Source organism: Pogona vitticeps, chromosome 6, assembly GCF_051106095.1.
Source record: "Pogona vitticeps strain Pit_001003342236 chromosome 6, PviZW2.1, whole genome shotgun sequence".
Taxonomy (NCBI): Eukaryota; Metazoa; Chordata; class Lepidosauria; order Squamata; family Agamidae; genus Pogona; species Pogona vitticeps.
In genome coordinates, this window is record NC_135788.1 from 113,526,812 (window position 1) to 113,539,495 (window position 12,684).

Here is a 12,684-nt window from a genome sequence, read left to right on the forward strand (position 1 = left end):
ACTGTCCATTAATTATCTGGGATTCCCGCTTGCTTTCGATTTTTTCATGCATAGCAGAAAAGATTTCTTTCAGCTCCATTCTGAACTCCTCAAGTTGCATTCCCAAATGTCCGATTATGTGGCTTTGACATTCTTGAAGGAGTTCCTTGAAATAATGCATTGCCAGTTGCGACGATAACACAGCCCCACCTTCCATGGCCGTACCAGTCGACAGATTAATTACTCAAAATCTCCACATGATTTATTGGCAAGTCCGCTCTTAAAGTCTTGTGAGGGGGGACTTCATAGACATTGTAGCCAGATATAGAGTCATTGCAGAATTATTTAAAGTTCTTAAGTCCTGACTTTACAGTTTTATGGGAGGCCAGTTCTCTGGGAGGGAGGGTTAGAATGGAAAGAGAATAAGTTGGTTTCGTTTTTGTGCTATGGCGTAGTAAAAAACTCCAATGTTAAGGTGTCCGAAGTTATGCCGCTTGAGGTCTCCTTCCAAACAGCTTTCACATAGCAGATTTGATCTTTACTTGCTGTAGCTTATCAGCAGATTAGATTAATTTCTGTTCTGTAGTCAGATTATAAATTTCCTCCCTTTTGCCGAGCAGCTAACTTACCGATCATGGCGACTTCACGAGACAGACTTCGTGCAGGAAGGAAACTCTCCCAAAAACCAGACTGCCATCTGAAATTTGGCATTTCCGAAGCTCCCACTTGCTAACAAGTCCATTCTCCTGTGGAACTTGCCCCCTCCTTCTCCGGGGGGGGTCATCTGACTCGGAGTAGACCCAGGGGAATCTAGAGCCCTAGAATTCCCCTGTTCTCGCTGCTCGTAGCTCCTCCCTTCTATATCAGAGAAATGTTTTAACTAATACATTACTCTTCTGACAACATCTGGTACTCAGGGAGAAGGAGAGGTTCTATGCACAAGATGTCTATTAGAAATCAGTAGATGGATCAGCTATTACAGGAGACAGAAGAGTGCCCTCTGTGTGTGTATGTGTGTTTATGAGAGAGGAGGGAGGTTCCCTTTGGAAGCCTCAGAACAGGTGGGATGATCTTCAATGTATGGAAAAATCTGCCACTGACTCCCACCAACCTGAGGTCACCGAAAGGTCAGAGCCTATGACATCATCACCTCATGCACACCAGGCTGCAGCCAGGGGATTTCTGCTTATGATTTTATGTTCCTCAAAGGAAAGTTGCAAGGATCAGGAGACAGATCACTTGATAGGAAAAATAGGCAAAACTGCATTGGTTCATTGAGAAGCCCAAGAAATATCCCACTAGATATTATTTTTCCTCTTCCATTATGCTTTAGAGGGAATATTTTCAAATACTTCAAAGCTCAAAGTATTAATCTATTTCCTGGAGTCTAATAAAGTTATATTTTTCTCCTCCAATCCAGCTCCACTTATTTTTAAGAAACATTCAGTTTAACAACAGTGCTGGGGAAGAAATAGTTTTTAACGAGAAAGGAGACTTAGAAGCAGGATATGATATCGTCAATTTTGTCAGGTTCCCCAACGAATCCTTCCAGACAATCCGGGTTGGAAGTGTGAACCCTCTGGCTCCTGTGGGCCAGAGATTCATGTTGAATGGAAGTGCCATCACCTGGAATGAGAAGTTTAATCAGGTACATATGTTTATTCTTCAGCATGTGCAGTATCATCATTTTCTTTTCTGAGCGTACTTTTGATGCTGGTATCTGTGTGTGGTGATATTTTGTCAGAAGAGGCGAGAAGCCCTTTTATAGAAGTGGACAGATTGATTCTCAAAGCTGCTCCACTTAAAGTCCCGTGCGACATCCAAATGGAAGATTATGAGTGTTAGAATAATAGTTTAAGGTTATCTCTTGTGGTCTTACACCTGGTACATTGCCACTGGCTGACAAAAAGTTATTTTGAATTATCAATTCTAGCTTTGCTTCCAGAGATCATTTTTAACCATTTGGTTGTTTCTTTAATTTATATGCTGCCTTTCTCCACGTAAGGGGACCGAAGGCATTTCCAAACATTAAAATAATATAATTGTGAACTATGACTGTTGAACATTAAGATACAATTAAATTATACACTAATTAATATACAGTATAATAAAAATGTAGGTAAACATTAAAAATGATCAAAACTTAAAAATGACAATTATGTATTTATTATGAATGCTAAAAGCCTGCCTCAGTAGATGGGTTTTCATCGGTCAGCCTTATCATCGGAGGGAGAGCCTTTCAAAACCTGGGAGCTGCCACAGAGAAGACCCCATCTCGTGTCCCCATCAACCGTGCCTGTCCTGGCAATGGGACACAGAGAACGGTCTCCTCTGATGACCTAAAATACTGTGAAGGATCAGATAGAGAGATATAGTCCTTCAGGTAGCCTGGACCAAAACCATGCATAGCTTTATAGGTAATGACCAATACTCGTAATTTGGCCAGTGCAGTTGTTGCAACAGGGGCGTTATAGGCTCCCTATCACTGGGACCAATCCATAGTGTGGCTGTTCCATTTTGTGCCAGCTGAGATTTCTGAACCATCCAGAAAGGCAGCCCAATACAGCATGTGATACAGTAATGCAAGAGAAATGTAACTAAGGCATACTTCACCGTAGTCAAATCAGACATCTTGTGGGATGAGCACAGCTGTCACCCCAAATTTAACTGTGCAAAGCACTCCTGGCCAAATCTGGGCATCGATGCTGAGGGATGAATCCAGGAGTCCACTTAATCTGCGAACCTGTGCTTTCAGAGGGAGCACAACCCAATTTGGCAGAGGTCGAATCTCTGTTCTGTCCCCTGCCTTCCAACTGACCAGGAGCACTTCAGTCTTGTCTGGATCAAATGTTAGTTTGTTTGCCCTCATCAAGCACATTATAGATATCAGGCACTTGTTAAGAACCAAGACAACCTCCTTGGCATTAGATCAGTCCTGGGCAAAGTGTGGCCCAAGGGCCACATACAGCCCGCAAGCCGCTCCTGTCTGGTCTGCCGGTCGTCACTCCAGTCCGGTGTTCAAGCACTTGTTCAATCCCCAGAAAGACTGAATTTCTCTCACTTGAACATCAAAACCATTTATAGCTTTTTCTTTAAAGTTGATTAGTTGCTTATCTTTAATATACTGCAAAAAAACCTCTTTAATGTATTCGCGAAGGCTTTCACGGCCGGGATCTAATGGTTGTTGTGGGTTTTTTCGAGCTTCTTGGCCGTGTTCTGAAAGTGGTTCTTCCTAACGTTTCGCCAGTCTCTGTGGCTGGCATCTTTAGAGGACAGCAAACTGTGCTCTGAAGATGCCAGCCACAGAGACTGGCGAAATGTTAGGAAGAACCACTTTCAGAACACGGCCAAGAAGCCCGAAAAACCCACAACAACCAACCTCTTTAATATTTGTGAAGATTAACAAGTTTAAAATAAAAGCAATCATAACATCACTGTTTTATTTTTAAGTAAAGTTGGTTCGGCCCCCGAACACAGTTCAGATATTTCATGTGGCCCTCTATAGAAATCAATTGCTCACCCCTGCATTAGATGGAAAGTAGAGATAGATTCGGGTGTCATCAGCATACTGGTGACAATCTCTTCCTCAAAGTTTTCACTGCCATGATCGAATGGTTGTTGTGAGTTTTTCGAGCTGCTTCGCCATGTTCTGGAAGTTCCTAAACTTTTGCCAGTCCTTCCGGCCATCATCTGCAGAGGACAGGAGCTAGAATTCTGTCTGTCCACTTTACCCCAAAATTTTGGACAAACTCTCCCAGCATTTCCATGTAGATGATGTGAAATTGAGTTGCTACAAGAAATTCAGGTTGGCCCTCAAACAGAAAGGAAGCTTGTAGAGACTGGAAGGATCCTTAAATCTTCCATTGAGTCATTTGGTTATAAAAATGCATGGATCCACCATTCAGTAACTGATGCAATTTGCCTACACTAGATAAGAATAGGAGTTGGACTCGGGCAAGAGTATGTTTTGGGACTGCTTGCACCATGTCTCCAAAGAAGCACAGCGAATTTTATGGAAACCCATTAGGATTCTGGCAAAAAGTACAACCCTTGTATTATATTTTAAAATAATGTTAATTCTCAATAATTTTCCTGCTAATTGTCATTAGAGTCTGCCCAGGTCCACCTGTGTGGAGAGCTGCCATCCTGGAGAGAGCATGTCTGTCCAAGTGGGGAAGCAGGTGTGCTGCTATGATTGCGTTGCGTGCCCTAAAGGGAGGATTTCAATCCAGATGGGTAAGTGAAGGAATCCAGAAGCACCTATGGAGAAGTACAACTTTGAGAATAAATGCAGGACTCAATTACAGACCTATTTTCTCTAATAAATTAAAGTTGGGTGATTCCAAAGCTGAGATGATGTTGCTTTCTTTCAGATGCAGAACAATGTACAGAGTGCCCTGAGGGCCAGTATCCAAACAAGAATCAAGACAGATGTATTCCCAAAGCCCTAAGCTACCTGTCTTATGAGGAACCCCTGGGCTTAGTACTGACTTGCTTAGCCCTCTTCCTTTCTATCACCACCATCGTGGTGATGGGGACTTTCATTCAGTACCGCCATACTCCCATGGTCAAAGCCAACAATTGGAGCATCACCTGCGCCCTACTCTCTTCTCTCCTCCTCTGCTTCCTCTGTTCCTTCTTCTTCATTGGACAGCCTGGAACTCTCACCTGCCTCCTGAGACAAATGGTGTTTGGCATCATCTTCTGTGTATCTGTTGCTTGTGTCTTAGCCAAAACCATCACTGTGATAGTAGCCTTCATGGCCACAAAGCCTGGACATGGGATGAGGAGATGGGTTGGGAAGCGGCTGGCAGGGTCAGTCATCATGGTGTTTTCTCTTACTCAGGCTGGTATCTGTGCAGTCTGGTTGATTACCTCTCCCCCCTTCCCAGAGTTTGATACGAATTCTGAGACTGACGCAATCTTAGTTCAATGTAACGAAGGTTCAGATCTCATGTTCTACCTTGTCCTAGGCTACATGGGGTTATTGGCCATCCTCAGTTTCTTGGTAGCCTTTTTTGCCCGGAAGCTGCCTGATACTTTTAATGAAGCCAAATTAATCACTTTCAGCATGCTGATGTTTTGTAGCGTTTGGGTGTCTTTTCTCCCATCCTATCTGAGTACTAAAGGGAAATATATGGTAGCTGTGGAGGTCTTCTCCATCTTAGTTTCCAGTGGTGGATTGCTCAGTTTTATCTTTCTTCCCAAATGTTATGTTCTTCTTCTCAGGCCTGATCTGAACACCAAGGAGCAAATAGTAGGGAATAAGGTGAGATGCAGGTGAGAAGAAAATCACAACGTCTTTAGCGCCTCCCTCTGGGGAAAGTCTACACATACCAAAGAAAGAAATTATAGATATCTTAGACGTCTTGAAAACTGTTCTGTTTTTGTACTCCTTTGATATTACTTTAGGCAGAAAAAACCTCTGTTGCTTTTATGAGAACATACCTACACAATTAAATTCCAAGTGGGTGCAGTGTTTTTCTTCCATTTTATTAGACAGCATGTTGTTTGGATGTTGGGTGACAACTGAGCATTCAGGTTGATCTTGAGGATGGCATAGGTAAAGGTTAAGATATGGTGATAATTTTAATATAGTATATAATTTAATATTGACTATTTTTACTGGTTTTGGTGTTTTTAAAGTTTTAATATTGTATTCCATTCAAAGACCACTGGTAATGGCGCGGCTAAAAAAACCTTGCAAACTAACAAATAATTCTTTGGAATCAGACTAAATGAACTTTGACAACTATCCTATTTTCTGCTTCAATAATCAATTATGCTACAATATATTGTGCAATTGAGTTACGTGGTGGTGCTGCGGGCTAAACTGCAGAAGCCTGTGCTGCAGGGTCAGAAGACCAAGCAGTCGTAAGATCGAATCCTGCGACGGAGTGAGCACCCGTTGCTTGTCCCTGCTCCCGCCAACCTAGCCGTTCGAAAGCATGCAAATGCAAGTAGATAAATAGGGACCACCTCGGTGGGAAGGTAACAGCGTTCCGTGTCTAAGTCGCACTCGCCATGTGACCACGGAAGATTGTCTTCGGGCAAAACGCTGACTCTATGGCTTGGAAACAGGGATGAGCACCGCCCCCTAGAGTCGAACACGACTGGACAAAAAAAATTGTCAAGGGGAACCTTTACCTTTACCTTTTTATTGTGCAATCAGTTCAGTGCTCAGAGCTGGTTACATCTGGCCACCTGTACTTAAAGAGAATCATTCTCAAACCGATAATTCTGTTAAGGAAGCTGGTGTAGGACAATAGGCCGGTCATTACTGACTGCTTTTCTTTCTTTGTTCTGCACATAATTCCTGTAAGCCCAAGACACTGCCCGGTCCACTGATGAGCTCTATCGCAGTGCGGGCCACCATTATCCCATTCCTGGGATAGCGTGAAACAAGAAGCTCTTGCAGAGTAAACTGAGAGGATTGGGGAAGAGGGAGTATTTAAGGCAAGGTTCCTCTCACTTTCAGCCTCTTTCTTTTCATCAGCCCACCCACCCCCCATCCTGAATGCTAGTGCGAGTTTTACTGGTTGCCTGTTTGGGGCTGGATAGGAATTTTTGACCTGCATCCTGATTGGCCTTTAGAATCAGGGATTTTTTGCCTATCCCACATTGGCTAAGGGGTGCTGGCATAGTGAGAGGTTGTCAAATTTGGTCATACAGGTGGGTAGTGCGGATAAAGGAGGTTTCAGTGAGTCCCCTCACAACCACAGGTAATGTATAGCCAATGTTTTAAAAGCCAATTAAAAACATGACTGTTAGGCAGGCCTTCCCTCCGGCCATTATTTGATTTATTTTTGTTTTCCATCTTGACCGATTATTTATTTTATTTTTGGATGCTGATATTATTTTAATTATTGTGTTGTGTTTGATGTATGCCGCCCAGAATAGTCGAAATGAGTAGATGGGTGGGATAGAAATGTAATAATTAAATAAAATAAATAGCTCGTCTCATCTCCCAGCACTGCAGACTGTGCCATTACAGTATTTCGGGGAGAAGATCTGCTGGGGCTGCTCCTGGAGCAACAGTCAACAAGAAGAAGGGGACTTGAGGTCTGAGGGGTGGACAAATTTGGGCCAGCCGGGTTCTCGCTGTCTTCACGACTGTGAGATCTCGGTGCTCGGGACTCACCCATAGCTTGGTTAGGGGTCTGTTTAGACCCCTTTGCATAACCTGATTTTGCAGTACAGCAGGACCCCCAGCATTTTTCCATTGAAGATAAATATGAATATTCAATAAAGTGTGGCCCATGTTTATTCCATAATAGTTGTGTTGTGTCTTATTTGAGGTAAGCGGATAATGAATGAAGGATAAGAAATTAAACAGACAATAGTATTCAAATCCAGGTCTCTGTCACATGAAAAGCATCAGATCCTGTTGAATTCGAACCTGTATTCCTAGATCAATCCCTAAATCAATCCTAGGGGGGATTGCATTTGTTAAGTAAGAGCAGACCAATGGCAAAAACGGTCAACCACGCAGCACGGATGATCTCAGAGGTACACAGTAGAACTAAATGGTGTGAATGTGTTTATAGAGAATGGGAAAATCTGAAATAAAAATATGAAATCTCAAAAGATATCCATCTCAAAAAGATTAAAACCTAAAAAAGAAATATGTATTTAGAAGTCCATTTCAATTAAAAAAAAATGAAACCCCAAAGCTTTTCATTACAGGTGGAGGACTACAAGCATAGACTTCTAAATCTGGATTCTTCCCATGAGCAGGAATACAGTGGACCCTCGACTTACGCAATTAATCTGTATTGGAAGGGGGTCCGCAGGTCGAAAAGTCCGCTGTCGAATATGCATTTCCCATAGGAGTGCATTGAAAACCATTCAATCCATATCTGCCGTTTTTGCTCCATAGGAACTAATGGGAAGCCTGCTAATCCGCACTCTACCACTAGGGAGAGATTATTTTTCTTTTTTCTTCTTTTGACCTAAAATGATCTTAGGTCAAGAAAAGTTCAGGAAAAGAGGGGGGCGAGGCAGGGAACAGTTTTAAAAGCACTTTTAAAATCTTGTTTTCAACCATGCCAATTTAAAGCATGTTTAATCACAGAGACATGACTCTGAAATGCACTTTAACCCAGTTTGAAAGCCAGCATTCTTACCCCACAGAATTCTTCAGCACAAAGACAGACATGACTCTTAAATGCACTTTGACCCTGTTTGAAAGCCAGCATTCTTACCCCACAGAATTCTTCAGCACAAAGACAGACATGACTCTGAAATGCACTTCAACCCTCCTTGAAAGCCAGCATTCTTACTCCTCAGAATTCTTCAGCACAAAGACAGACATGACTCTGAAATGCATTGTAACCCTGTTTGAAAGCCAGCTTTCTTACTCCTCAGAATTCTTCAGCACAAAGACAGACATGACTCTGAAATGCACTTTAAATCAGATTTTTTTCTGATTTAAAGAAAAAACCATTTTGGACTCTTAAACTGCATTTTACTTCCTTTAAAAATCAGCAAGCATTAAAGCCCTGTTTTTCTGTACAGTGTATGCCATCCGGCACAGACCCACACAGAAAATTTTGTGATTTAAAGGGGAAAAAACCTATTTTACACCATGCCATCCACCCTCACAGAAAATTTTCTGTACAGTACATTTGAAATCCACACATTTTAAAACAAAGGAGAGGTCTCATACACAAACCCTAGAAGGCACAGAATGCAAAAAATAAATACAGTAAATTTTACATTTAAAAATTACTGTGCAGTCTAGTTTTCACATTTAATTTTAATTTAACATTACAGTCTACTTTTCACATTTTAAAACTACACTGCAAGACCCATCAGAGCACAGAAGCATACTGTAACCCCCACCTAGCCCTAACCCCCACCCACCAAGCTGCAAAAATAAAATAAAATGTAAATGCACAGTACAGAATAGTACTCAACCAGAACAGGCAGCCTCTCTGCTTAAAAAAAGACAGTCAAAAATAAAAAAAATCAAATATCTGTGGTGACAATCTGGTGCTCTGGGGAAGGGCTGATGGGATGAAAAGTTCACAAAGCCTCTGAGCTGCCCACACATACACAACTCACCCACCCACCCCTGCCCTATTGGTGGGAGAAAAGCTTGTTTTAAACAGGGACTCAGACTTGGGCCTTGGGACTCTGCCCTTGGACATGTGAGGGTTCGTTATTAGGGGCTTCTGTCACACCCAATAAAGTATGAGACAGTTTAAGTTCAACAACATGTTCTTCATTTATTAACATTCCAACATTAACTGTAACGTCCTTTTGAACAGGATTTAACATCTCTTGCTGTCGAAACCTTGACTGCAAGGGTGTCCAAACATTATTAACAAATGGGTTTAGTTTGTCAAACTCCCACGATCCCGATAAGACCTTCTCTATAATCGGGGTTTCACCTTCGTCTCCCTCCGCGGCTAGTAACGGAAGGGTCTCTTCATCTTCGCTCCAACCCCGGAGTGGGGAACCCCCTCTCGGACTGGCCAGCCACGGTCCGGGAAGATTCCCATCTTCTGGAGCTTGGAAAGATGCCATGTTTTCTTGGCCTCGATCTCTCGATCTTTTCGGAGACGGAGCCTTCACTCCTTCGCTTCCGCCTCTCCCCAATATGATGGACGGGGTTGCTGACCCTGGTGCCTTCGCCGCTCAGCCTCCTCATGGGGAACCTTGACTTGTTCCCATTTCCCTGTCCAGGGATCCTGGACCCAAACCATTTCCCAACCGCCCGGAATCTCGTCCCGCTTCTCCCTTATATCTCCTGCACCCACCTCCACCGAGCATTCCCCCCTTCCCACCAAAATCTCACCACTTTGCACCGTCACACTTAACCCTTTTATCCCCAATACTAGATCCCTGATATCCACCCCTTGATGTTTCTGTCCCTCTCTGTCTCTCAGTTCCTCCAACTCTTTAGTATCCACCTCCTTGCTTTCTTTTCTAGGTGGAGAAGGTGGAGGAGAGGTTTGAGTCCCCTTTGTGTGAGTAGGGAGCGACGGCACTCCTATAAATACTTCCTGGCCCTGTCCTGGGGTTTCACAGGACATAAAGACTTGCCAACATCCCTGCTCATTACTTGCCATGGGTGAATGTCCTGGAGGCTCCATTTCTCTCCAAACCCCTTTCTTTTTTGCTTAGCTCTCAACCTTTGTATGTCTTTTCTGCCAACCAATCCGAGCAGTAAAGGGAAATATATGGTAGCCCTGGAGGTGGGTTACTGAGCTGTGCCTTCCTTCCCCAATGTTACATTCTTCTTTTCAGGCCTGAACATTAGGGAGAAAAGAATGAGGAAACAGTTCAGACACAGGTAAAGGGGGAAACAACTGCCAGGCCCTATCATTCTTGTGCCTTTTATTACTCAGATTGGGACTTGTGCTCTCTGGTTGATTACTCTCAAGTTCCCACCTGTCCCTTGGTTGTTTCACCAAGCAATGGGCACAAGCTACGTGTCGTGTCACTGCCACCAGTTGACGACATCAACATTGTGTATTATTCATGATAGCGGTCCAGGCAATGTGTCATTTAAAAAGAACCAAATAGAAATTGTTTATTATTACAGGTAATGAAGGTACAATCAATGTTGTCAACTCTTAACAAAACATCCTACTTCATTGTCTCCCAATCGCCAACCTTCTCTCTCAGCCCCAAACTCCAAATTCACAAATCCCCCTATTTCTTCCTCCTGCAGAGACTCTTACATCTCATGAGTTTGCCTCTCTAGCGCTCTCATTGGTACATGCAGATAACACATTAATAGTCATGACCTGGGCGGGCACCACAATTACCTCTCCCCACTTCTGTAATGAAGATTAGGATCTCATGTTCTACATTGTCCTAGACTACATGGGGCTGTTGGCCATTTGTAGCTTCATGCTGACTTTCCTTGTCCAGAAGTTGGTGTGATGCGCCCTTATGTGTCCCCAGATTATTTCACTAGCCTGAGTCCCACTACACATTCGCTCTTTATACTGCCACCAGTTGACCTCTGTCAACACCCTTTAGTTAGAAAGATGGAGGTCCAAGCTGAGCAGAAAGTTGAACAAAACAGGTTAATTCCTAACTCTACCACATTCTCTAACTACCACAGTCTAACTTCTGCTTCAGGCTCTCATCTCTGACTCCAACTGACTTCTCACATCAGACTCTCCTCTGTGAATTAAACTCACTGAAATCTCACCTCAGACTCTCCTCTCTCTGACTTCTATTTATGTATGTATGTATGTATGTATGTATGTATGTATGTATGTATGTATGTATGTATGTATGTATGTATGTATGTATGTATGTATGTATGTATGTATGTATGTATGTATTTATTTATTTATTTATTTATTTATTTATTTATTTATTTATTTATTTATTTATTTATTTATTTATTTGATTTTTACCCCGCCCCTCTAGACAACATCTACTCGGGGCAGCTTACATAGGTTAAAACACATTAAAATAACATATAAAATGGGATTATTACAATTAATACTAACCAACATGTTTCCAAGATGGCAAGACTCAAAAAGAAGAAAAAAAGAAAGAAAAGAAAAATCACTTAATTGACTGGGGGAAAGGCCTGTTTAAATAACCAAGTTTTTAATTGGTTTTTGAAAGCACCCAGCAAGGGTGCCAGCCGAATTTCAGTAGGGAGGGTGTTTCACAGCCGAGGGGTGACCGTCGAGAAGGCCTGGTTTCTAGTTTTCTCCTTCCGGGCCTCCCTCGGCGTCAGTCCCCTCAGCCGTCCCTGCTGCCTATGTCGGGTGATTCAGGTAGATCTGGGCGGGAGAAGGCGATCTGCCAAATATTGAGGTCCCAAACCATTTAGGGCTTTATATGTAAGCATTAACACTTTGAAGTCAATGCGGAAATGAATAGGCAACCAGTGCAATGCAGCCAGAGTGGGGGAGATGTGCTGATATTTTCTCACCCCACTAAGAAGCCTGGCCGCTGCGTTCTGGACCATCTGAAGTTTCTGCATCAGCCTCAAAGGCAGCCCCACGTAGAGTGCATTACAATGGTCTAATCTCAAGATTACGAGCGCATGAACTAGATTAGTGACAGCCCCCGCATCAAGATACGGTTGCAGCTGGGCAATCTGCCATAGATGAAAATAGGCGGAGCGGACCACGGACGCCACCTGGGTTTCCATGGTAAGCGCTGGGTCCAGATGTATCCCCAAGCTGCGGACCTCACTCTTTGTGGCAAGGGTCGTCCCCCCCAAAGGAGAGGGAGTCATCTACGTATGCCACTGATGGAAGGGCCACCCACCCTCAAGACCTCCGTCTTGTCCAGGTTCAGCCTCAATCTATTTGACTGCATCCATTCCAGTACAGTCTCCAGGCAGTGCTGGAGGGACAGGACGGCATCTACTGAGGTAGGTGTAAAGGAGATGTAGAGCTGTGCATCATCAGCATACTGATGACACGATGCCCCACATCCCCTGATGACCCTGCCCAGCGGCCTCATATAGATGTTAAACAGCATTGGGGACAGCATTTTAGCTTCTCTGGCTCCACCCCCCGACAGCTCTCAATAATATATGCAAATAACATACTACATGAGCAAAAGCAGGGTGATCGCTACATTTCGCTGATACTTTTAATGAACCAAACTGATAACTTCCAACATGTTGATGATTTGCAGTGTTTGGATGTCTTTTCTGCCAAACTACCTTACGAAGGGGAAATACAGTGGTACCTCGCTTAACAATTGCCTCGCTTA

The 12,684-nt window shown here is 43.2% G+C and overlaps 1 protein-coding gene across 1 annotated transcript; it reads left to right on the forward strand.

Annotated features, from left to right (window-relative positions):
* The first annotated feature begins 4,211 nt into the window (after window positions 1–4,211).
* Window positions 4,212–7,604, forward strand: LOC140708279 (vomeronasal type-2 receptor 26-like). The gene is made up of 2 exons (XM_073003672.2): window positions 4,212–4,215; window positions 4,353–7,604. The coding sequence occupies exons 1-2, from the start codon at window positions 4,212–4,214 to the stop codon at window positions 5,261–5,263; spliced, it is 915 nt and encodes a 304-aa protein (XP_072859773.2). The 3' UTR covers window positions 5,264–7,604.
* Window positions 7,605–12,684: the final 5,080 nt, after the last annotated feature.